General features: G+C 38.1%; 1 protein-coding gene across 1 annotated transcript in view; it reads left to right on the top strand.

Moving 5' to 3' along the window:
• Positions 1 to 27,686, top strand: part of SLC9A9 (solute carrier family 9 member A9) — a 94,097-nt gene that overhangs the window by 59,797 nt on the left and 6,614 nt on the right. Inside the window, exons 10-12 of the mRNA XM_026040099.1 lie at positions 4,010 to 4,123; positions 5,952 to 6,063; positions 10,486 to 10,639. Of these exons, the coding sequence (XP_025895884.1) occupies positions 4,010 to 4,123; positions 5,952 to 6,063; positions 10,486 to 10,639 (380 nt within the window). The remainder of the gene's footprint in view (positions 1 to 4,009; positions 4,124 to 5,951; positions 6,064 to 10,485; positions 10,640 to 27,686) is intronic.

The following is a 27,686-nucleotide window of genomic DNA, read 5'->3' as shown; positions in this document are numbered from 1 at the left end:
TCCATTGCAATAGTGAGCAACAGAATTTCTTACAGTCTTCCTTCTCACCAGAAAATATGCAATTTGACTTAGGAAACACCATAGAAACACCATTCATTTTCCCTGATAGATCAAAGGGTTTCATATTGTACTAGCTCCTAATATATCAAAGATTGAGTGAATTTCTTTCAAACTCCCAAAACCGGCATAGAAGACAAATTGTTTTTTGAACTTGAAGAATTAATATAAGAGAATATATCCTCTCAGCATATTGAAACAGAATAAATTGTATTTGTCCTCCTTAGAAATTGAATTGATTACTTAAGGTTAGGGATGTGATGGCAAGTAACAGAACAAAAGAAAAAAATGACTTGGAACACATGAAAAGAGGAAGATGAGATTGATTTGGTGCTTTTTTTTCCTTGAAGCATCAGCAGAAATGTCTCTAATTCTAACATAGATGAGAAATACAAAGATAAATATATATTAGTTCATTGAACCTTTACAGTCAAATGGATTACATCAATAACAGTACTACCACTCTTTTACCAGGAGGGGATTTTAGAAGTGCTTAAAATATTTTGAAGTGTCAATTCTTTGTTAGCTGTGTGGTAAAGCATGCAGAAATTGGCTCTAGCCAAAAGACATAACCCTTGGACAGGCAGCATTCCCACACGTTGCTCACAAAATCAATGCAACTAGAGAGAGCTTGCAGGGAGGTACGGATGGCTTCCCTTAATTAAATTAACTAAAAGAATAGAACGCTATTCAGATCCAAACAGTTAGTGAATAAAAGTTATAGAGGCTTTCCTAAAAAGAAATTTTGGAAGCAAAGTGAGGTGAAAGAATGCTAATTAAAAACACTGGCGTTTGAGAAACATGACATTTTTCTTCTCCCCAGTCACAAGGAGAYTGTGGTATAAAATATGCTCATTTTCTCTTTTTGATTGTATTTTTACTGCACCAGAGGCTGCAACTTAGTGTGTTGCATCTTGCAGGTGCTTTATTTACCTAGCCAGATAGTCTCACTAACCCTCAATGAGAATTTAAGTGTTTCTATAAAAAAATGGAACAACAAAAAATCCCTTTGTGCTAGCTTGTTTCCCTGTCTGGCCTGATTCTAACTGTGGGGCAGAGGGAGAGAAACAGAGWAGAAAAACAAATAAGAGATGCTTTCTTTTTCTTGCTTAAAAGATAAAAGTAATACAGTTTTTATATGTTTCACTTAATTACTTTTATAAGATAAAACCGAGTGGTTACAGCAAAGCTGAAACTGTGACTCGCATTTATTCTGTCCTCTACCTATATGAACTGATCTGCAAGTGACACTTCCCAGAGGATTGTCCCAATTTTAAACTGATTTTTTTGCTCATGTCTCTCAGTATGTACCAAGTTAAGAATAACATAAAGCCTCAGAATATTTGGTGAAGGATGAGTTTTTAGATGAGTATTATATCAATTTTAATAGGCATTTTTAATAACAATCTTTTGTTATATTTACTCTTTTAGAGAAATAAACCAGCAAATATCAATAATTCACAAAGCTAACACTTAAACTAAATGCATGGTTTGGTTCTGCATTAATCACACCATGCAACATATGCATTTTTTTWAAAAAAAAAAGAGAGACAGAGAGAGAGGATGCGTAAGACGTGAATGAACGAGGCCAACAAGCTAGTCCGGCCTCTCTAAGGAGATGGCTGCCTCAGCAGAGACCAAATCAGGATTGTGATTGCAATAGGAAGGAGTTTATTCTAAATCAGCTCTTGAAATAGAACCCAGATTTTTTTGCTATACAAAGGAAATAAAGTGGTTTGGATTTAATCTTCTAGCAAGTGGGCAGTGTTCTGATACTGGAAGATCAAAATACTAAGAAGTGAGAGATAAGGAGGTAAAAAGGGACATCAGGAGGGAAAAAGCACTGTTCAGCAGCTGTATTCACAGAATAAAAAAAAGGTAAGATATTAGTGTTACACAGATTTAATACACAYGACATAACTAGAAAGCGTCGCATATGCTTTAAAGTAAACTGATAAGCCTAGGCTGGTTGCTCTGAAAATACTGACCCTGTAAGCTAAGTGCTCATGTTGATGAGAACACACAGACAACAATCAAGTATTTATAACTGCATTTGTAAGGCATACAAAAGACTGCATCCTGACCAGACTGCCAGGAGGTAAGGGGTGAGAAGTCTAAAAGCAGTAATGTCACRAAAACACTTCAGGGAAGAGGTTTTGCTCTTGAAAACCACCAAGAAAAAGCACACAGCAAGAGGAATGATATAGCAAGATCCATTTTTCTTCAAAAATATAGGTCAATAAACAGTTTGGACAAAAGAAGAAAAATGCAGCTCCAGACTTTTAAAATTGAATCAAAAATAGACATGCTTTGTATTTAAGGACTGRAAGAGATTTTGCAACTGAAGAGTGCAACATCCTTTCATTTTAAGACTACGGAATACCTTTATCTTTACCCCAACAGCTAAAGTATCTGCCATTCCTTATAGTAGTGCCCTTTCCTCAAAATAGATTAATACATCATAGAAACAAACATTGTGTGTCCATGTGTGTATAAATATATTTATATATAAAATCACATCCTGATATTCTTGACAGAATGTTTAAATCGTTAAGGAAATGTGCCACACGRCATTCCAGCAAAGAGGTGGGATCACGTTTGCTCCCAGGAGGGAAACGCAAAGAGCTATCACAGTAATTGCCATGGGTTGACSACGCCATAATTTGAGTCTGGTTTGACATCTGGTTTCTTTCGTTATGAAATTTAAGTCTTCTAAAATGCAAATATTTCCTGTGTTTTGTTCTACGCTTTGCTCTTCAGCAAGGCAACACGTKACAGGGACCACAAAGGGTGCTGGGGATAAGTGAGGGTGCTGCCACGTGGCCCAAAACACCTTCCCCTGAACCACTGAGGGTTATGCCATTCTGCTTTGAAATTTCTTTTAAATRATGTTTCTGACAGCTCTCATTTTTCCTTTGTTAGATCTTAGTGACTATTATTGAGTACTTTTAGCACAAACATATTACAAAAAAAACTATATAAGCCCCATTGAAGATGAAGAGAAATATCTCCATAGTAACATTCCTCATAGAACAATTTATGACCGTTTGGAGACAGACTTGACAAACTTAGGTCCTAATTCTGTATTAGGGCTTGTTAGCACAGACWCCTGAGCCCAGAAGTAACTTCAGAAGAGTGAAGTCTTTCTCTTCACCCTTCTGTAGTTACTTGGTAGCAATGATTGATTTCCTTCCAAGTGTGACTAATATGAAAATTTAGGTTTTATATTACTTTTTATGCAATCATCTACAAATGCAATCAAGACCATCCCTTCAAGGCAAATGGATGTTTTGGTTTTACTTGTCTTATTCACAGAAGTCCTTTCATAATGGCATAGCCTAGGCATACTTTATAACATGTTAAAATGGTATTTAAATAGATTCATTTGAAATCAGTACTTGATTTTCATGTAGTGCAATAAGAATATCTGCAAGATTATTAAATATATTTTATACACACACACACACACTTTAAAGGTACAGGTTCATAAAAAAATCCACTTAGGAAAAAGTTTCCTCYCTGGCAGGAGCACATACCCATCGCTATTTTGTGGTAACTAACTTGTGCAATCAGGATCTGATCCATATGCCAGACTCATCTGTATAAACATGAGTGAAGCTCAGTTCATCCCTCAGCTTCCTTGCAATTTGCATTGAGGCTTGCGTAACTTGCTTGTTCTCTCTGTATTTTACCAGTTGTCTGTGTCAAGCTTTCAAGTGCAAATAGAGAAAAACATGCACATAACGATGATATTAAAGCTAAAAGCAATACCAGAGACACCACATACACTGTATAATAAATTGAATAGTTTTAAAATCCATTTTTTAAATAGATAGGATCTCTGTTAACTAAACAGTTCTGCATTCCAAGCTGACAGCTTTGATTAACTATGTGTGAACAGGAGTTAGTTCCAGGCACGAGACATAACTATGTTCTTTCTGTCTTGTTCAAGTTGTTCGAGTTCATGAATTTTCTGGCTGAGAATGTCATCTTCTGCTACATGGGACTCGCACTATTCACMTTCCAAAATCATATCTTCAATGCATTGTTTATATTTGGTGCATTTGTATCCTTTGCTTCAAATAACTATGCATGTATGTGTGCATATATATTTACATATAGTTAAAATGCATGTGTGCTCCATGTAAGCAAAACTGAATGAGAAAAACCCATCAGTTTCTTAAGTGGTAGAAATCAATTCTTTGTCAGGTCCAAAGACAAGCATCTTCATTACACACATGTCAACATCTGGCTCGGTGACATCTGGCACGCGAGTCACTGGTCTCTTGGCAGGGGCTTGTTTTTTGCAGATACACTGCACAGCAAATAGCTTTAAGCCACGTGGGGAATTTCTGCCACTGGCCTTGATATTGTTTTGGGGTGGGAAATTGGGATGTGTGTTGAGACACATCTGTGCGGACATCTGCAGGCGCAGAAAATCTTTTTGCCTGTCCAGAGTAGATCTACAAACTGTCGAGCTGCCTCAAATAGATATGTGCTGTAAGGAGAGCTCTCCCAGAGCAATCTGAGCGTTATTAAGTCCTTAAGAAGCAAACAGTCCTGCCCTGTGCAAAGCTTACCTGCTTTGTATTCCGCATCTCTAGTGTAGAGTAGAATTATTTATGTCGTCCAGAGCACCTCCGAGACGGGTAGGAAACAGAGACTGTCTAATTCTGCCAGGTTTTCTCAGCAAAGTCTATTGCTTGCTTGTACAGAGGTATCATTTTTATTATTCTGACAGCTCATACCGTGATATTTTTTATTTTTGTATTTTTTTGACTCAGAGCTGCAGCCCTCTGCTTATCACTTTTTGATGAACTATAGTAGCTTTGAAAGTTGGGACCACAGTTCCCTCACAGTAATTTTTACATGCAGTTYCCAAAAAAACAAGGACTGGACCACAGCTCCCTTGGCTGCAGACTGCTCCAGAGGACGGAGAGGCCCTAGGGTCACCCGCCACCAGCCCCACACAGCCCGTCCCAAGCTGCTCCTAGCAGGGAGGACAGCCCAGCGAGAGCAGCTCTCGACACCGCAGGCCCCACATCCCCTCGCTGCGAGCCAACAGGCTCATAAGTTGCACCAGAGCAGAGGACACAGGCACATCATCCACAGGAGAGGCAACCACAGCTAACGGGCAAGTTATCCCAGGGCCACAGGAGCTTTTAGCAGCTCCAGGCCCTGCAGGGATGACGCGTCCACCTGCTGCTGCTCAAGGGCATCCCCTGTGCTACAACCCACAGCACGTCAAGGCCCTTAGAGACAAAATTGAGCCCAAAAAGTCACAAGACAAGGGCAGGATGGAATTCGCTACAAGCGTCTAAAAGGAGGTATGATTGTCTTTTTTTAAATCTAAAATACTTTCTTGTTTCTAATTAAGGTGGCTTCTGTGATAATTCCACAAAACAGTAATAAATCTTTCTAAAAACTATCCAGAAGAAGAGAAAAAAAGGAAAAAAGAGAAGAAAACCAAAGACTGCAGAATATAGACAATACAAATTGTCAGGAAATAAGAAAGTAATCATGTCCAAAAGCACATTTATCTTTTGCAAATTGCTGCTGAAGGAGATAATGCCATCTCTGCAATTGATGACGGGCATTTTACTGAAAGACTGAAGATGAAACCACATGTGACATGTGATGAGTAGAAGCAGAGTGATTGCAGTGGAATATGTAATGATGAATTTTAAACGAGGGTGTCTGAGGAGACAATCTCTGCCACTGCAGTTTTATAATGGAACTGGAACCAGAGAAATTCATGTGATATGTAAAATACCAAGTGAGGTAATCTCATATGTGTTTTAATTATACTTTTAAGCCATCTTTGGAGAAATAATGTTAGATCTATTTTCTGTTAGCAGTTCCTCCACGATTTTCCTTAACATCTTGCATTGTAGGTGGCAGTTTTCATAGCAAGAGYATGCAATATATATCCACTCTCTTTCCTTTTGAACTTAGGTCGAAAACAAAAGATTCCCAGGAACTTTCAGCACATGATGATGTTTTCAGGTAGGTCCTATTCTGCTTTTTTTTCCTGTCCACACTTAACACTTGACATTGAATTAAAACTCAGCGTAGTCTCTTCAGAGCCACTCATCAGCTTCACTGCCCTATGGATCTATTTTAATTATTTGTTTGGAAATCTATTGCCCAGGGAGATACTCTTTGGATCTATCATCCATCTCTACACTTTTGTGGCAATTTAGGAATGTTCTATTTTTAGTTTGGGACTTGTAGTATATATAGTAGGCAGTATGTTTACACACAAGGAAATAAATATCCAACTAGGAAGATTTAACACTGCTATTCACAGATCACACATGTTCTTCAGTGATTCTTTTTAATTTCAAGAACAGTTGTATTTTGAAACTTTTATTCTTATTGAAACATCTTCTATTGAAATAGACTTTTATTCTATGAAGCTATTTTGCATATATTCCATCCAGATATGTTTGCCATGCTTTCTAAATTAAGGTTTTACTGGTTTTAACTATGTTTAGCACTGCAAGACCAAGAAAAATCCAGGAGAGGGAGCCACGTTCTACTCCGATTTGTGCATCATCCATTGATCTGCTAAATCTCATCTGGAAACTGTATTTTTGGACATGCACAAGCTAGAAATATCTCCACTTGACTTTCTAATCCCTGTTAGAAAAAACTCTTTTGCTTAGATTCTGAGAACATTTAGTCACTGAAGGACAGAAATACAGATTCCACAATAACATTTAAAAAATCATTTCCTAAAATGAGGAAGTCAGCACTTCCTTTCCTTCTCTTGCTTTTCATATGAAATATATATTCCAATTTTGATGAAAAAAGGCTCTTGACTTGTGGCCTGAATACACTGATCTACTTGACCACACAACAAGCGGAATACAATGGGCCATGTTTCAAGCTTCATCAGGAATACTCATCAGGAKACCTCATTTATGCCTTAATAGCACCATGTCCCTAGAGCATGAACACAGTGGTTCACTTCTATACCTATTCAGTCCTAAAAGCTGCTGATTAGATTTTAGATAATACCAGCTGTATTGTAGGGAGAGACGATGACCTACATCCATTGGAAACTGGTTTTCAGGCTACCTGCTCATCTCAAATTGTTAGCAGAGCAGAACCTACATGTTCTACATCACTGACACAGCTAGAAGGTTGCGACCAGACACCCACGCGAACTAGAATCAGATCAAACATCTAGGAGTCAAAAGCTTCATAATGTTAGTTACCTAGCTTCTTGGCCCAGTTTTTGCTTACAGATAAAGTATAGATTAAAAAAAAAAAAAGTCTTATTCTGTTCTAATTTTCTCCAGTGAAATTTCATTCTCCATATAACCAGCAGTAGCCTGCAGCCAATAACTGAAGGTGAGAACTCTCACACATTAGGTTTCCAATACAGTCTGTCAGCTGAGAACTGAGAATAGCAGTACTAAAAGCTCCTAAAATTTAAATGTTAAAATAGTTAGAAAAGTTACTTTTAACTGCTTTCAAAGAAATATTGTATCTTGTGGAGAAAAATGCCTTTACAATACTTCCAAACAAGAAGGCAGCATAATATGTAATCACAGAGGAAAAACTGCTATCAGCTACAAACTTCAAAACACAGGTAATACTTGGATTTTTTCCATGTACTTATACTTGCAATACGCATTATAATTTGTCCTCAGTTACCACAAATGATCTAATTCTTTATGAGCAGATCATACTGTATAGAGTGGTAAACAGAGGCTGCCAGAAGAAAAAGTCAGTTCTGATACAGGCAAACAAGACACTGAGTTTGAGCATGGGAAGAAGAGGCTTATGGCTGGCAGCCTCTTTCACAGCAGCAGTATTTTCYTATAGCATCGTTCCAGAAGATAGAAAGCCACAGAAAAAAATGGATTTCACTCTAATGAGAGTATATCTAACACACTAAGATATAGAAAATAGAGAATTTAGGTGGTTTTGCTTTCAACCTTGTCATTTCCAAACACACCYAATATTTATTATTGTCTTAATTAAATTTTACTACCACAGTCACCACAAATAGCAAAGTCTGGGGGGGGAAACAAAAAGCAATTAAGCTCATGCAAGTGCTTCGTTGATTAGCATTTTGGAATATACTACTCTGCCAAGAATTCCATTGAAGTCAAGTGCTACCGCTTAAGGACTATTAAAATGGATGAGGAAACATAGAAAAGTTAGGCCTGGAAGTAGGTTATGTAGCATTTTGATTTATTATATTTTTCATTCATGTATGTCTCTTATCTAACAACAGATTATGGAGGGTGGATACTCTTTTGCAATTATGTTTAATCATGATCCCTGATAAAATCCCAGTTCTGTGAGATTTCTATGCCCATCATAGATCAGAACTAGATTAGTTGTTTTATAATTAAGCCTGTGCTTATCAAATTAAGTTTAACATCAGCTAAAATAAAATGACGAGTAGACTCTGCTCACATAAAGATTTTATGTTTTAAATAAGGGAACTAACACTCTATACTAGGAGTCTATATTCCATGGAAATAAATAAGTTTCTTTTCAGTGAAGACGCTGATATGATGCTTTTACCAGTTAACAATAAATTAAAAAATAATTTAAAAAATTAATAGAAGAGGAAAGAATAGGTTTGTATAGATTTATTAGTGGCAGTAACATGTTTGATGTTTAAGCATCACTGCCACAGGGGTATGCAATATTTCAAACAAAGTATTGCACCTTCTACTCTTCTCCCAATGTCTCTTTTTACCCTTTTTGCACTTTCCTCTTCTCTCCAATATATGTATCAGTGAGAGGCTTGTGATACATGCTGCTGCAGGGGTAGTTGTTAGWCTAAGATCTTGCAGTGGAGTCTGAAAGGGTGGAACACAACTGCAGAAGAAGCACAAAAAGAGGAGCTGTGCACAGGCAGCTATTGGGCAGGCACCTACAAAAGCACACTCAGATATACGTAGAGTTGAGGAATGCCAAAGTGAGACTACCAGAGAAGATATGAAAAGAAACTAGCTAAAAAGAAGATAAAGCAGGAAAGAAGAAAGGGAGTACTGCTGTGGAAACGCAAGCCCCAGATGTACATGGAGGGAGTCTGCTGTGCTGGCACCTGCTCCCCACATTAGCCATGAACACTGCTGCCCTCCTTGGTTCTTCAGCACTCRCAGAACATATTGAGCCTTTGTAAATGAAAGATGTGATGAAGGTACTCAACTTTTCACAAAAATGGACAAATAACCAGGTCCAATSCTCATGTAGTGGACATTCTTAGCAGCATAAAAAAAAAAATTTCTTTTTAGCATTTCTTCTTCTCAAAAGAGATGTTCTAAATTTACTATTACATTGACACTTGTGCTGCCATTATCAAAAGCAGCATCTCATTGTAGCTACCTCGAATTTGAGCATTGCTTTCTGTGCTATTCTTCTACATTACCACTGTAACCCATAGAAAGAGACTGCTTCAATAGTGGCCCAATCTCCTACAAATACATGTTTAGAAGAGAACAGACCATGAGAGAACAAGTAAACCACAAGCATCCGTAGAGGTGTCTGATAAATAAAAGCAAGAGAAAGCCCACTTGTTGCCCCCTGAATCGGCTTCATAACAGTAGGAATATTAAACATGTTGCCACTGACCCATTTGGGCTGCTGTAGCTTGCACAAATTGCTTGTGTTGTGCTGTGGATGAAGTGTCCCTCGTCCACACAAAATATTTCACATTCTGGCTCTGTGCTCGTGAAGTGCCTCAGCATTCCCCTCCCAAAAGAGCTGCTTTTAGCAGCTGATTAAATGATTCTGCATAAACCATCMGTGGCTTGCAAGAGGTTTAATTATTAGGTTTAATGTCTTAATATTTGCAAAGTACGTTTTGCATTCTGTGTGTATTGTATATATGTAATGACTTCACTTTCTATAGCTTTCTACACTTATTCTGTGGGTTTTTTTTTTTTAAGGAAACAATACAGAAAATTTAAATGTCTAAATGAAAAGTATATATTATATTATGCATCCAGAAATATTTTTGTGTGTGTGTCACCCTGTGAAGACCTAGTTAGCTTATTGCTACCTGTGGGGCTTTTTTTGAACTCATTGTTAGTTTTTTTTCTCTACTTTTGTAGCTTTTTCTGTTTACTTCAGTTCTGTAGATTTATAATTTTGCAGTTATTGTAAGAATTCTAGTACACTAAGAACTAAAAAAACTACAGTTTTCATGAATCTTCCCTTCGAATACTTGAAACTATTATTTTAATTATTTTTTTTAATAAATTGTGGTGGGTTTTTTTTGTTTGTTTGTTTTTTATGACCACACATAAATGCTATTATGGAGCTGAAATTTTATACTGCTTCAAGCAAAACAAAAAGGTAGCCTGTTTGGACACAGATTTTTTTATCCCAGGACCCTTCCTCGCTTATAAACTTTGTTCCTCCATCAYGTTAAGTTTCTTTGCCTATTTCTTTCAGGTTTGCGGGGTGCAATAGCCTTTGCGCTGGCTATTCGAGACACTGAATCCCAACCAAAACAGATGATGTTTACAACAACGCTACTCGTCGTGTTCTTCACGGTCTGGGTGTTCGGAGGGGGCACCACACCAATGCTCACGTGGCTTCAGATCAGGTTAGTTCTCCCTTTCAAATATTAACTATCAAATACAATGAAATCAGTATTCTTAATCACTAAATTCATAGAGCTTTCTGAGTCCTATTGAGCATGCATAAGCACAAAGGTAATGTTTGATTTTGAACACTTCCTAAAAAATCAAGTAGCTGTGGACCTCCACCTGATAGAGACAACTGGACAACAAAAAGCAGGTTCTTCTAAAGCTCATTATGGGTTTGGATCCATCCCTGATTCCTAAGAGTCTGGTTCATTACCACTCTTTTTAAACACTCAATAATTGTGTTCTCCTCACTGCTGAAGATACTACACAAATATGACRTAAGTAATGCATTCCTGGAAATATCACATTCCCCCTTTCACAGTACAAAAGCACAGAAAGCGAATATGCAGCAAATACGCTTGCACAGCTTGGTGGAAGATGCTAGTGGAATCTGCTGCCATTCTCTAGGGGTAAGTGCGAGTGTGTGCATGTTCTATATCAACTACAGAAAGGAAGAAATCATTTACTTAATTCTGTTTATTCATAATTGCAAATGAGCTTTTTAGTCATAAATGTAAGACACAGTTTCACAGAATGTTAATTCTGCGTAGTCCGTACAACATATAATTTCTATTCTTATTTAATTTGAGCTTATCTGATAGGGCCTACCAGCACACTTGAATGTTCGGCTCAAAGTCTATTTTTATATACAACTATTTATTCTCTCAGTCCACATACTATGACTGCGCATTATCTAAACCAGGTTAGTTGCTGAGAATGCTGCATTGCTTTGCAGGGGCCACGTCACAGACCTGGGCACCCTAGTTAAGCGATTCAGCTCTGAGCCATAAGAAAAACCAGCAACCACTGTCTGCCGCAGGGCAGACTCGAGAAAAACTGTGAGCGCTTTCTCAGACACGTGAGCCAGCTAGTTCCCCTTTAAGTGAAGAATTTAAGATGAACCACTTCTTAATTTACATTGCTCCTGTAAAATACCAGCAATTCTCACAAATTCCAAGGCAAGCACAAGGATTTTCATTTTTCTGTGGCTGCTCACAGTGTCTGTCGTTATCTGTTACACAACCCTCCCTCAAACGAAGGAGCTGTTGGAGCCTGCACACAGGCCAGAAGCACATACACTGTAATCTTCTACCTTTCCTGCAGTCACAATTTTGCAGCTTAGGGACTGAGAAATTCAAAGTCCAAGAAACCAAAACACAAAAACTTTCAATGACATTAAAGGACACGTTATTTACTATTTGCATATCTATGCAGATATTTTTAACCCTATGAAAATTAGTGTCACTGAGATGCTTTAAATGAGTCCAGATTATTCCCAGGCTTTCCCTCAGGAAACTATCTGGAAACACTGCCAGAAATTGTCTTCTCTTTCTGGATCTACCAAATTCTTTGTAAAATTTCTTGCAGYGGTGATCACCTTATAACCCACAGAGATTAATAATTAAATATATCTAACAGATATACCTGTTAGTATACCAGAGAATCTGTCTGCATTGCTATCAGTCAGCCATTGACTACTTATTACTTATTGTTTTATATATGCTCCTTTGATGATTTTTAAATTACTCCATAATCATTTTGCATTCATAAATGACAAGGGGAGGTTAAATGAGACAAAAGAGGGAAACAGGATGCTAGGATGAAGAGAGCTTAATTCTAACGTGGTGCCCTGCCCAGTGCACCTCTTTTGGAGCCCCACCTTGAGTAATACGTGTCTAAGGCTATTGCCGAGATCTCCTTACTTCACTCCCTCTTCAGGATTCGTTAGCATGATGTCTAATGTCACCAAAGAAAACCTCAGCACCAACACAGGGTTGTAATTCACAAATCCTTATCAGTTATTCTATATATGGCTTGTTTACAAAGCGATGTCTGTTTAACAACCTTTCATGTCAGACTGTTGCTACAAAACCCTAGCTGAAGATAACTAATTTGAAGCTTCAACAAAGAGCGTAGATAAAAGCTTGTAGATAAAGGACTAGCATACAGATTTACTGTATAAACATGAAATGCAAGCATCCATATGCAAAGTGGGAGCTTCTCTTTCCCTTGGTAGTTTGATTTTTCTCATGATCTCTCTCTTTCATCCCATAATATCAGTCAAGTTCTTCACCATTTGGATACATCCCACCAGTACAAGGCATCTTTCCGAGCTTTGCCAGATTTCCTGCCAGTCAGCTTCAGTGTTGCTCTGTTTAGCAACAGAAAGATGAGGCCAAGGAGAAATATCCTCCTCATTTCATGGACTGAATCATTTGGATTACTAAAATAGGAGAAGAAATAGTTTTGAGGATAGAATATAGGCAAAAGGAAGCAGGGTAGTGGCCACGTGTCTAGTCTACCAACACCCTTAGGTCATTAGATGCATCTAGCTTTTCAGGAAACTCAGGTTTACATGATTATTGGCAAGTGCTTTCACTAGCAAAAGCAATTTCACTCTTCTTGGCATTATCAAGAGGCAGAAAGACCTACAAGACTACAAAGGGTTGATTTCCGTATTAACTACTCATACTATTAAATAAAAGCACATTCATCTTACTTTACCCTTCTATACAACCCAGACTATCAAAGGCACCAAAAKTAGGCAGCCATTATTGGTCTGAAACACTCATGTCTTTCAGCATGCCTTCCAAACCCCAGCATATCCACAAGACAGATTTATTAGCCAAAGAATTTGTTTTAGTAACCGGGATGTGGATTTTTGTAGTATGAAGGTAAATTCCCCCGAGTTTCTCAATGCTGAAGCACACATCTTCAAATCCCACAGATGCATGGTCAAACTAACACAGAGATATAAACAGAAATTTTTAACTAAAAAATGCATTTTGATGCCCTGTTTTGTCTTTCAAATGAAGATATTTAACCACCCCTGTATGGAATTCTGATTTTAGCTATTAGCATTTGTCATCTTAGTCTCAAGTAAGCAATTACGCTAAGTAGTTGGATTCAAAATGATGGTAATTGATACCAATGAATATGTGACCAGATCTTAGAAGATATGGGTTTCCTGAGAGTGCTGTGGGGTTCTCCCAATTACACCACCTTGCTCGGGCTCTGGTTGCCACTGTGCCTGAAGGGTAGTTCAGAGTTGCACCTACCCTCATTTTTCTACAAAGCTTGGAGAGAAAGGCTGCGTTTGGAAGCATTCAGCTCATGAAGTAATAGGAGATTCTATTGCTATGATTACCTGTGAAGAATCCCCATGAAATGGGTTGGATGTCATCAATTACAGGGAGAAAAATTAAGGCAGTGAAACACTGCACCTCTATATAGGAGTACAGGAGAGACTGGTTTCACACTAACCCTCAAGTGTTCAGTCAGTGCAGCTTGGCATCCTAGGGCAGCTGGAGATCACTTGGGGAATGGTTCCTTTCCACTGCTTTAGAGAATCTGATTAACTACTGTTGGCCACATCAAAATCATAGTAGAAATAAAATTRTTCGCATGTCAAAATTCGCATGTCAAGTACTTACATGATATTAAAAAAAAAGCATCAGCATTAAGACCACAATGACCACATCAGACATGAAATTTCCCTGTCACTTAAGAGCTACAATGTAGGGGCAACATCAGGAGACAAGAAATGTCAAAAGTGTGAAGATTTAGCAAACAAAAGACCAATACTGGGTGTGCTTGTATTGCCAATTAACTGTTTTTTCTCATAAGATGATTATCCAGAAGGTAATTTATTTTATAGAATGGGAGTCATTCAGCAGATAATAAAGAAGGATATCTGATTCCTGAGTCTGTTTGGATGAATGGAATCCTATTCGCATACAATTTAATTTCTGCCCACTCTAGCCATGAACAGGCTGCAGTTCGTATCAGTAGTTGGGAGAGGCAGCTCTTACCTCTTCATAGCTGAYCAATAGTCTTATCCTAGAAATAAATTCCTATATTTACATGTTATTGAGTGCTTACCCATATTTAGGGTTTAGCATAATAACAAAAAAAAAAGTCTGTCACACATTGTTAAAGCTATGTAAAAAAAAAGTAAATTGCAAATAATTAGCATTAAGACAGTTACCATTTATTCTACCATAACGCACYGCAGCTTTAGTCAAAGGCCAAGTCAGTCTGCAAGATCTGTACAGCCTCCTCATCACATCCTAGTCTCTGCACTTTATATTGTGTTTCAGTGATTTATTGCACTGTCTCTGTAATTTACATTATAAAATTCTCATAATGGTGACCAAAACTCCTCATATATCAGAGTGCTAGGGGAAAAAAAAGATTAAATAATAGAAGTAATAATCATCTTAAAAGACAATATTGGCTTCCATAACATCTGGAATTTCCATAATCTTCCACCTCTCCTCACAATAGTAATATCAAATGTGTTTTTCTTTTTAAATTAAATTTCAGTTTAATGTAAATATAATCTGTCACTTCATTTTTAGAGAAAAGACGTGCCCTCACAGATAACTACCAGCTGACTTCTTCCTACAATATGCATTCCTTAAACAACTCTTCCAAACTATTGCCAAATCCTACAGTATGATATATGTCAAAACTAACCATGTGCTTCCAGGGAAGGACTTTCTTTCACTTCCCATTTCACACAGCACCATCACTGAGCTACCTCACGAGGTTGCAGAGGCCAATTGTGTTGTACTTCAGTCAAAGAATTTTAAATGGATTGAGCTAGGACATTCACTGCCCCAAGTCCCTTACTTTTGCAAAGAATCGCACTGAAATTCTTTCAGATTTCAGATTTCTGAAATCTGAAATCTGAAAGAATTGTTCCTTCTTAAACTATAGCGTTGATCTAAGAAAGATGCTGCAAGTCGTGGAAGTTTGGTCTTTTCATGTCAGAATGAATGCTTACACATTTCAAATTTCCAAACCACAATTTTAAAAGAAATCTATACTAATCATTTGAGTTGATTTACTAATAGATTTAGTCATGAGGTGTAACCTTCAAAATGAGTCTTAAAACACTTGACAAGGTACATCAGGATGTACATTTTCAATATTCTATTTATTTCATCTGCCTTTTTTTAGATGCCTTTAAAAAAAAATGAGATTCATCATGTTCTGAGTGTTCTTTTTCTAAATATCAAAACCTATGTAAATACCTAAGGTTACCTGGCACAGGACCGTAACACCTCTGAGCACACAGGCACATGCACAGTCGCTTACATGCTTATCAGCTGGACACCAAAGAGCAGAATTAGCTGCACCATCCCTAAATAATATATCATCCTTTGGTTTATCTGAGACCTATAACTAGCACAAATTTTGTCCCTGCTCTCCAYGTGAAAGGTCTCTAATATATTGCCTGAATTAGTGAATGAGAATGATACCCTGATACATCAACAGCAAAACAAAGACAGCCACTTAAGCATTATTTCACAGGGAAACTCAAGTTATTSAATAAATGTGCCTCCAGAGACACTGAGTGTTCCCTACTAATGCTTTTGGATATATGTCTCCTTTCATTCCCCATGCACTGATTAAAAATAGTGAGCTACATCTTACAGTAAATCTGCTGTGAGTAGTTGGAGGATAAAGGATTCTCCTAACAGGCGGAGCTGAAACACAAAGCTGTTAAAACATGGCCTATAAAAAGTATTATTGTGCTAGGTATTACATCTTTTTTATCATCACCTCATGTGAAAACCCTTGTCAAGGGATTTCCAGACACTTTGTGCATCTCTTTTGCAGCGATTCTTAAGTGAATAAGGAAATTTGTATTCCATCATCTAGAGAAATACTTAGCAGCGCTGAGCAGTAACTTTCAATATTGTGTCTCTCTGGTCGTTGGCTTGGTTGTATATTTTACAAACTGGCTATGTCTGTGTGTCTAGCTGCCCTTGAACTCCAAGACAAGCCATTACTTACCCAAGAAGTCTCTATTTCACCTTAAGCCTTAGATTCAAAACTTGAGCTTTTGCTAAACATCAGTGCCCGAAGCCTGGCAATATCTCAGCACTTAATGGGGATTGACAAAGGTTGTCCAAACTCACATTCTCAGCRAGAACATCTCCTCAGTGCACTTTTCTATTTGAAATCTAACGCAGGAAATCAAATTAACAGACCCAAACCATTCCTCAATATTTAACTATCACCTCTYCTACTTTCTAAATGGTCCAAACTTTCAGATTAACTTTCAGAAATTTCCTAGAGCAATGCTGATTCTCTTCAGTGTCCATACTTCAGCTTTATAACTTCTGACAGCTATTTTTCTTTCACTAAACCTAAAACTAAACCAAAAAACGTAAAGAGCTCATGCAATTCCAAAGCTTCCTTTGAATGAATGGTCTCTGATGAACACAGCTRGTTATTCATTCACATTACACATATCATAATGTGGTCAGTGATCTCTGAGAACACAAGATATGGAAATGTGCCAAGTGTATAAAAAGGACTAGAAAAATAGTCTAATGAATGTAACAAGAACAAAAGGAAAAGATTCATAYTTTATAAATTAAAAGTCATTACACCTAGCTCTTTGAGGAGACTAGATAAATAAATAGGACGTCATTGCTATGGGAAGACTTGCAAGGGTGACTGGCTGAGTGGAGAATGCAGACAAACTGGATGTAATGAAAAAAAAAAAAGCATCTGTCATATGGAAAAGTCAAGCAGGCTGTAACCTGCCCCACTACTCCCAACCTAAAGCCATGGAGAAGAGGACAAACCCATTAGAGATGACACATAGGTATAGCTCTAGAGATATCACTAACATGATGCCACCAAAATTGCCTTAAGGATGCATTTAGCCTTTCCATTTATTCCTTCCAGGCCAAACYACTCATTCCCCAATTCAAACTTGCAGTCGTTATAGGAATTATAATATTTCCCTGTAAATCTGCACTGAATAACACTGGCATAGAACACAAGAAATCAGACTTAGAGCAGAAAAAAAAGATTTAATAGGAAGACTGCTCGCCAACTTATAGGATACACTTCTATTTTGGCAAAGTAAAATTCTAAGAAATTGCAGTTTCATTCTGAGATTTTGTTGTTTCACTTTTAGAAGCCTTGCCACAAAACATACACAGACTGGGTTCTTTTGTGTGGCTTCCCTTGCAGTATGGCTACAGCATGCTGTTCTAAATGAAAAAATAAAAAACATCTTAGAGCTGTATCCAAAATATTATGAGAATCTGGCTTAACCGCTAATGCTTTTGAAATAAAGCCAATTATTTGACTACATATCATTTAAAATATGCAATTATTTTATTCAGTGTTATGGTGCTAAAGTAGGAAAATCAAAACACTGGTAGCTCCTAAACTCCCACCTATTTCCATATGGCAAATCAGCTGAATGGGATAGGAAACAAATGTTCAGCAGACTTCAGCACCCCAAAGACATAAGCCAGTAGAGTCCACTGTCATGGAAATTGCTTGCATGACTCTGCACAGTCAAAAGATCTCATGGATAAGTTATCCTGTCAAGATGACAAAATTCTGGCATCTTTAGCACCTTCAACTCTAGAATCGATTGCTCAGATGCCAGGGTTGGAGAATAATTTTAATCTCTAGAAATGAGCAAGGAAAGGTGAAGGAAATATATTTATTGATGAGACCATCTCATTTGGGATACAAGGGCAGGGTTGTTGGAGGGAATGGGTGAGGAACCGTGACTTGACAGCTTGTGACAACTGCAGTGGCCATCCACCACCACCAAGAGGAATTGCTTGTCAGAGCAAGGTTCTGTGCTTATCCCGGCTCTGTAAAAACAGGTTCTAATCTGCTGGAGGCCAGAATTTTATGATAGGACACCTTTTGCTACAGCGTGACATCAACCAATATTATAGTGCTACTGCTTCAGGAACAGAAATGTTCTTTTCATTATTCCCAAACTCTGTGCTGGTATTCCCRTGCCTAGAAGCAGCTAACTTTAAAGAGATGCTGCAGAAAGGGTTCAGCACTGCCACGTGGGAAGCTTTCATCAGCTATGGTCCATACTTGAAGCTTTAAAAAATGTTTAAATACTTTAAAAATATTTTAAAATACTGAGAGCTTGGTAAATAGYAATGGTAATAGTAATGGTAAATACTGAGAGCTTGGCCTTCTGGACAGCCTCCTTTGTTCTTAGTCAAATCAGAGTCTTAGTAGAAAATGACATCTGTTCTTCAAAACRGTTATTTGCAGGGTCAATCTGCATGAATGGGATCTTGAAGAGAGCAATGTAAACAGCCTCCTAATTTACCAAAGCTTAATCCCAACAATATGTGCCAATTAGAAATCCCCAGACAAGCACAAATCTATAAAAGGCAAACTAAAAATATAAGCAATGTTAAAAAATCATGTTCCCAAGTCATGGTCACCATGATTTTCAAATCAGCACCTGCTGAGCTATGGGCACAATGCTGGACTCATGTATTACTTAACGTTAAGTGCAAAGGTCAAGTCATAAGGGGAAAAAAAAAGGAAAATTTTTTTTTCCTGTTCCTCATTTCCCCCAAAATGAAATAGAACTGCTTTGAGCAAATACATCTAATCTTTCCTYTCTCAGCTCCACACAGGAGTAGAATAAGTATAACAAGCTTATCCATTTTCCGCCCTAAAACACAGCTAGTCCTTGAGAAACCCTGAATTCAATAGCCAAGAGCTTATGTTCCAGTCTTCAGCTGATCCCTAACACAATATTTATTATGAACCTAAATGTTTCGCTCATATTCCTTTGAGCACATTTTCCTTTCACCATTTGTTAATAGGAAAGAAGGTCAGTTTAGAAAAAGAAGTTTAATTAAATGCTTTACTCCTGGCCTTGGCACATTCCACCTTCTATAACCGTATCCCATTTGGTCATATTTTCTCTGGAGTCCTAGAAAACAATTTAGTGAAAATGAAGCATCCATTGATCTACCACTGCAAAAGGAATGACAGCCTAAGTATTTAAGCATCARTGTAATTTATGAGTGAYCACAACACTGAGACACATAGGTAAATTAAAGGCAGTATGTTTTTAAGTACTATTATGTTTCTGTGCCCTGCATACTACTATGGAGTGGGGTTGTTTAGACTATTTAGCCTAGCTGGGGTGCCAGCTCCGGGAGCAAAGCTCTGCCCTGGCCTCCAGGGACAGGCTCCTCTCCTGCCCTAGTGCACTAAGTTTTTTTAAAAAATTATGCTACCATAAAGATTTCTGTTGGGATATCAGTTTAAGCTAAGCTACTTCTGTCCATAAGTTAATCATACTTTTAAGAGAGATTATAGTCTTTGCCTGGAAAGTCTTTTAAATCCTAAAAACCCAGAAACACGTGTAATTAAGCAGAACATGTCTAACTTTTAACACCACAATTATTTTTCAGTGCACTAAGATGGCCAGCTGGATGCACTTGCTATCATTGTCTCTTGCCAGACACAGCCACACTGTGGGGTTAATAAAAAAAAAAAAAAAGCTGCTTTCATAAGAGTAGCTAGAGCATGATTAGCCTGGTAAATGCTATAAATCAAGAAGCAGTATGAAATAGGACATTAAATATATGAGAAGTTATTACAAAAAGAGAAATTGGAAGTTTCCTTTCATTTTTAGCTGAAAATGAGAAATCACCCAAGTAATGAATCTCCGTGAACTGCTAAAACACCTATCATTTATTACAAGGTACCTCTGCTAAGATAAGGTGTGTACTTGATCTCTCAGAATTATTCACCATTTTATTCAGCATTTTCCTTGGATGATACTAGACAAGGTTGATAAACRTTTGTTCTGGAACAGTCACTGGTAACAAAACACTGTGACCAAGCGTGGCTGCCGCCACTTGGGCTTTCCAACCGTCCATGAAACACAGTGCCGGCAGCTCCCGGCAGGGAGGGCCGGGAATTCAGGTGCCTGGCATCTGCCTGGCTCCTGCTGCCACCAGCTGCTCCTCATTAGCCAGCCTCCTGGCTCTTAACTCTATAATTGAACTTACACCCTTGTTCCTTGCAAAAGAGTTGCTATAGGAGCCTATGGAACTTTCATATTTGAAAAACTAATCGTATAATATTGTCACTTGGCCTCCAAAACTGAAGGACACACAACTAATCCATCCCTCAGATTTTTTCATTTGTTCTATTTCCAAATTGTGTAGTCTTCTCTCATTTTTCTGAAACAAAGAATATTGATCTTTTTCAGCAAAACATGAAGTGAAAATTTGATTTTGATTGTGTGATTACTTTCATTTCATTTTATCTTAAAATACTATTTTGGTGTGAGAAAAGACTATTTCTCTGTTTAACTTTATCAATTTTTTTTTAAGCTTTCTTATGGTTTCCTTCTAACCAAGCTTTTACTCGCTACTGGAACACTTAATTCCACCTTCAAACTGTACATGAAATGCGGAAAAAAAAAATGTTTTGCATTCCAACAAGGAAAAAGGTGCTAGAGGGGAAGACAAATTATGGTACCAAACTCATTGCAAATGGAAACACAGAGGAGGCTCCAGGGGCACAACAGGGGTTGCAGAGGAGACGTTGATGGACACCCTGTCCCTTCCCACGGAGGGTGAGCTCTGAGGAGCTGCCCTGCTCGCTACCCAAGCAGGCACCAACCTCAGCCCCACGGAAACCTTCCTCCTACAATTCCAACACGGTGCCCTCCTTTAAAATGTAAAGGGAAAAGCTCTGGCACTTGCTTGGTTCCAGAATTAGTTAAATGTGAAAGGTTAATTAAAGAAGATATTTAATAACCARGGCTCTGTGTAGCAGTGCGGGCTTTTAGCATTTACTAAACAGCTAATTACGCTATAATACAGGCTTTTTATAGTGAATTATCAGTGCAGAAACAGCCCAGCGGTGATTTGCTAGTCAGTACATCTCTGAGATTTAAATGAGAAAATTACTTCTTATCTCAGCAAGAAAGTAATTGATTTCAATGCACTTAGAAATACAGTATCAGCCACATCTTCAGAGAGTTACCACCATTTTGCACATAATGATAAAAAACATTTGTTATATAACRGAATCTTAGAATGGTACACAAAATTATCCCTTTTTTTAAAATAAACTCTGATGTTTTCTGTGTAAATAAAAATACAAACTAGAGAGAAACACACCAAGTCTTAGTTCACATCACTGTTTGGCTGTGCTTCTACTTGCAAGTCTAATRGCCTTTCTTACTTCATAAAAGTTGATTTAAAAAAAGGCAGGAGGGCAGGACCCACCCACTCTTCAGATCCCTGGATGAGCATTGCTGTTTGATGCAAGAGAGTCAAAAACTAAAATATAGTCACGTTCTGGGTAGCAAAGATAAGAAACCAGGTCGTTTTTCCTCTAGATCAGTGCAGGCAGCAGCCTACAGAATAATGATGCTCGCAGGCTTCCTGACCTAGGGACTCTTTCATATGCTCGCATTTGAATTAGCTTAAGATCAAGTTTTCGAAAAAGACCATGGATAATGTTTTTTCCTTCTGAAAGCAGTGGCACTATGTTATCTCCCGTCAACCTGACTGGCTCTCATTAATCTGAGAACCTCAGGCCCCAGCCGATTAGCTCCCATTTGAAATGGGAAACATTTAGAGTCCTCGGCACTTCCTTTTGAAASTGATGCTTGGGCACAGTTTAACATTTCACTGTTCCTTAAAGTACTTCTGAGCCTATAAAGTGAGTTGCCAAAGCTGCTTTAATAGCCATGTATCAGCTTACCGACTAAAAAAGCTGCATTATTCCCTTCTCTTACCTTTTCAAAGCACTATTTAAACATTCCCACAGTAATAGTAATAAAACCATTATTGACACAACTTGATTCCAAAATACAATCTGCAGCTTACAGGCTTAATAACTTATATTCAACACAAAACTGCAAGAACAAACATTGTATTGGACCCGAGCAGTGTCAGGGCAGGTCTTTGTGCTACCAAATCATTTTGAAATCTAAGTCATAGTGGCTGTGTGCCATTTTGCTATCACTTCCATTGAAATGTGAATTATAAACAAGTGACAAGTCCTCCAATCTACATTAGTCAAATGTCACAGCTTTCAATCCAATTTATTACATGCACCTCATTTTGCAATGCATTAACAGAGGAGAAAGAACAAGGAGGTTTCCAAAAAGGAGCGGTTATACATTTAAAATGTACAGCTAATTAATCTTTTCTTTTGGTTTCCCAGTGTATCCTGCCTTCCTGTTTTGTAGCTCAGCCAGCAAGCCACTTTTGTACAACATCCACATTCATACCAAGCTAAACAGACTGTCAGCCTATAACCAACCCAACAGCTAAAGAAAATCCCACTTTAGAAAGCTTATTTTAATGATGATTTTGTCAATAACTTATCTCTCTGGACAAAAGCAAAGTTCTATTTTATAGGACTTTCAAAAAAGTTAAAACCACTTCTATGGTTTAGGAATCAGCTTCTCCATACTCTCAAAATCCCTATGTTACACCTCAAACAAGGCAAAGAAAACAAAACACAGCAGCTTTGGTGAACATCTCCAAATACTCTTGTAAAAATAAATAAATAAAAGTTTAAATCGATTAAAATGAAAGTGTTTATTAACCATAATTAGTGTTGCAGATGACAAGTAGTATTTAACAGGTGGGTGACTAACCCTTCTCGGAAGAGGCTTGCGAGCACTAGCGCACGCAGCATAAGCATCTCGCACAGCAATGGTTACAAAACTACCCCCAGCAACCAAACAAGAATGTTAATTCCCATCATTACTAAAAGGGAAAGCAAAGCGTTCAATTTCTTTAGTTTCCTTGAAATGGCCTGAATTAGCAGAATCAGGGATCACGTCCACAGACTCTTGCTGACACAGATGACAGTAGCCTRTGGTCATGTTTGAAACCTCTGCTTTCCCAAAAGCAGAAAAATATGTACAAACACAGAGTAAGCGCCTGACAGTTCCTAAACTCTTCTGCATACAACATGGCATAGTGCACATACCCGTACACAGGTTGAATTTTACCCAGTTTCTATAGTTCTGGATAAACTTAGCAGTTGAGAGTAGCTTTTTTTTTTTTTTTTTTTAATATGCAAGTAAAATTCTCCTGCAAATAAAGAAAAAAAAATAATGTTCTAAGCTATGTACTACCTTGTGATYACTGTGACACTGTGGAACTTAAATTATTATGGGTGATATCTGGTCCAAACCCACTCCGATCTGCCAACTGCACCAGAAGACAACTTCGCCCCTCTAAACTCTGCAGCACCAAGAGGCCCCGAGCAGTAGCAGCCTCTGTGAGCACACACACACACAGAGGCACGTTCACCTAAACCACAGCTTTTGTATCGCCAGCATTGTGCACTGTGGGAGCAGGATCAGGACATACTGATCACTATCTCTTTTACAGCCTGTATGTTTCATATCAATGGCCATGATATCTGGGGTAGCCAAGCAGTAGCTAAACTCCTGTACAGCATAGATTTGAATATATACTCCAATATACTCTGCATTTCTCGTGTGCAGCCCAGGATCAAGCAGCCAGCACAAATCTCAACCGTTCCCTGCTAGTTGGAACATGAGACAACTTTTAGGTGAAAGCATTTGAAACCGTRAATTAAATGAGAACTTAAGGAAAGCAGCTCATTTAAAACCGCCTTGCGAAATAAGCAGTCCAAAAGGAAAGATCCAGTTAAAATATAACATCCTTTGTGCCACCCCTGTGTTACCTGTTCTCAGCAGTGAAGTCAGCAGCATTTACACAGTTTTTTTGGTAGTGATTCCGTAGTGACTTAACTGATATTTTATTGGTTAAAGCAGAATTTTTGCAATGTACAGTTACCTGGATTAGCTTTGGTCTTGACTTACCAGCTATGCAGAACAAGCTGTATATGAGAAATACCAAATGGCAGTGGGAGACATGGAGGTGTGAGATGCACTTCCCRGGCCTCACGGAGCACTGGTCAGCTCATCATTTACACTAATGCCTCAGGAGCACTTAGTGTTTTACTTTGGGTTAATCACATTAGCAGTAATGTAATGCATCTGCAATGGTTTGGGCTTCCTTCCAAAGCTGTGCTGTTTAAGTTCAAGGAAAATAAAGCAACAGACACCTAAAGTGATTCAGGGAACAAGCGTTTCACTGCTCTAAAAATTATTGACATAATCCATTGGAGGAATCTTTTTTTTTTTTTTTTTTTTTTTTTATCAGAGCCAAGAATTAACTAGCCTCATCTGTAGGAAATTGTCAAAATACATCTGGGCACAGTTTGTTTTCCTCATACAGATCTTTTGTAAAATCAGTTCTCATTTTTCCTGGCTGGCAAAGCTCATTAGTAGTCTCAGTGAAATGCCAACAAAATGGCCTAATTCCTGACTTTTTTTTTGTTTTGAAAGCTGTATTCAACTCCACAGAGTTCATAAAAGTAGCAATCGGGTCATTTGTTATGTGTAAAAATGATAGCTGGTGTGGTGATGTTTCTGCTTTTTTGCATTAAATGAAAGTGTGTTTTTATTATTCCTTTTTTTGGATTRTTACTAATAGAGTCTCAGACCACGTACAGAGCATTTGATCTGCAGGCTTCCTCTCAGCACAGCGAGGTACAGTAATGCTGGATTCCTTACAGCACGTGGATGCTCTTCGTTATTGCGTTTTGCAAACCACCCACCACTGCAAGAGCTACAGAAAAAGGCATTTGTGTCTGTTCCTCCTTGTTTCTTAACATCTTAAGTTTCCAATCATTAAAAAAGCATTAATACTTTTTTTAAAAAAAGCATTTTTTTAAAAAGCATTAAAAGCATTAAAAGCATTAAAGCTGCAGGAGGGGTTGCCGAGGGCTCTACCAAGGCCCTGGGTGCAGTGCCCAAGCTGCGCCTGCAGTCACTGCGGCACAGATATGAGCAGGGCTCAACACAGGGAGCCCCCCCAAAACCTCCCCTTGCTCCCCTCTGCACACACAGAAACCACAGGGGACATTTAGAAAGAGGAAGGCTARAGAAAAATGCTGTTTCGCCAGGGAGAACGGCAGCCCCACACGCACAGCACGTGCCGTGCGGCCTGCACTGCCGACGGCGAGAGAACGCGGCCTASCCAAGCTGGCAGACGGGCCCAAACTGTATCAGCGTCCTTGAAAAACACCACGTGCATAAGATATATTTTCCAGATAAGRATATTAAAATGGGGGAAGGAGTTGGGTTTGCCACATACTTTAAAACAAAGTTTATTAATCTAAACTTAGACTACTAAAAAATCAATTTTATGAAAGACTTTGCTGCTCCCTAAGGCAGCAGAAAATYGTAATATGTAAGAGAATTGTCACTTGGCAAAGCGAAACTGTAAATGGCAGGCTRGGGTGTGAAAGCTGCATCATATACTGCAGTGCAATGAAAGGAACAACAACAGCGTATGTCTATAGACATATAGTAAAAGGAAAAGCAAAATCACAACAAATAAAAAGGAAATTGAGGGAGAATTTCACAGCAGGGACTGTACAAGACAGATCCATTTTACTTGCGCAATGTGCAAAGCTGCCACTGCACAGAACTGAAGTCTCATGACTCTGGATGCCGTCAGCCCTCACACTCACTCTGCTCTAATTTTATTMACATGTGATGATACTACTTGGTGATTTCAGATGAGCATTTCAGAAAGCCACATGGAAGAAGTGATATGCTGCTTGCCCAAGTGTGCTTTGGTTCCTATTTCCTATTGTGGGGCTGATGCCACTCTATGGGTACAACCGCATAGGACAGTGACCTGATCCACCTTGGTGCCAGAAGCATTAGACATATAGGTCACAACTTTACAAAAAGCACAACCTGGAGTGCCTGATTGCAGCACTCTCTTATTGCCTTTTCTCATATAGATGTAGCTCATGGGTTTTTTCCACTTTGATTATATGTATTTTTAACATTTCCACTAATATTGAGAAAAAGTAGGAGGAACAGAGTAACAAGCAAGTTCCCAGTTAGCTAAAGAGATAGTTCATCATTCTAGTTACTGTTTACGTAAATCCATTGTGTAAACGTGAATGCAAACCTTTTATTTCTTTTTTAATTTGTAGTGTTTAAGTTCACACAGCTGCTGCCTGGCTCTAAGGAAATTATTTGTAAAACTTTTCAGAGTGGTATCATCCAAATTTCTTTTTGATACTTAAAATCACATCTAGAAAACTTGTGACCAACTAATAGAGCGCTCTAGCTGTGTCCAAACTTCTGCTTCATTTGCAGTTCCACAATCACTCATGTCTTGCAGCTGTATATTAATTTAGTTTGATTGCTAACTCTGCAACCACATAGTTTCCCCATAAGTCACCCAAAAATGTGCCATGAACCTTGGTGGTAAAACTCATGTTCAGCACTACCTTTACAAAAACAKGGTGTTTCCAATTTTATGAAATTAAAAGTTCAAAATTCAAAGTGTGTCAAACTTTCTCTTATATACATGCTTCTACTGTCTTCATTCAATTTTAGGACTTTGCATACATAAGACAGAAAGCATTAGCCACGTGACAAAGAGCTGTCAGARCCATTTAGGAAGCATCATTTACCTGATAATTTCCTTTGATCCCTCTCAGCATGAAATGGAACTGATTTGCTCTTTCTGCTGTGAGCCACAAGTGATTATTCTAGCCTTAAACTTAAGCCAAAGTGTTTTCATTTACTAACCATACCAGCCTGAGCTGAACAGTAAAGATTTATAAACACACTATAATTCTCCATGGGACTTATGTCAATCAAAATCCACTATAAAAACACAGATGTTTTGGATGGCTTCTTGTGGGCTGATGCACAGAGTAAGCAATCTATAAAAAAAAAAAAGCAGACTTTAAGTGTCAGGTTTTTTAGGAACAGACAGTACAATTACAGCCATGTGGACAAGAAAAATGATCGGAGCAATCATTATTTATCCTGAAGCTTTTTTAATTTYGATTATGATGATTTATTTGGGATGGTGAAACAGTCTCTTTTGGATTTTGTTCATGTTTCTAGTCTTTACAGCTAATAATTCTGTACTCAATGCAATAGGCTGATGGATAGCCACAAACTTCAGATTTATTCATGCAAAAATATCCAMGACTCCTGTTGCAAAAGCTGTTTAATGGTCATCTTTGAAAATTGGGTTATAAATCACTCAAAAAACTCTTCCCAACATAGGCAGCTTTTGAGATCTAGGTGGAGCCTTACAGGCTATTTCAGTTAAAATGAGACAAGCTGAAGGCAGA

Source organism: Nothoprocta perdicaria, unplaced genomic scaffold (assembly GCF_003342845.1).
Source record: "Nothoprocta perdicaria isolate Ctin4 unplaced genomic scaffold, notPer1 scaffold_25, whole genome shotgun sequence".
In the NCBI taxonomy this organism is placed as follows: Eukaryota; Metazoa; Chordata; class Aves; order Tinamiformes; family Tinamidae; genus Nothoprocta; species Nothoprocta perdicaria.
Note: the sequence above shows the minus strand (reverse complement) of the source record. Positions and strands in the feature narration are given on the sequence as shown.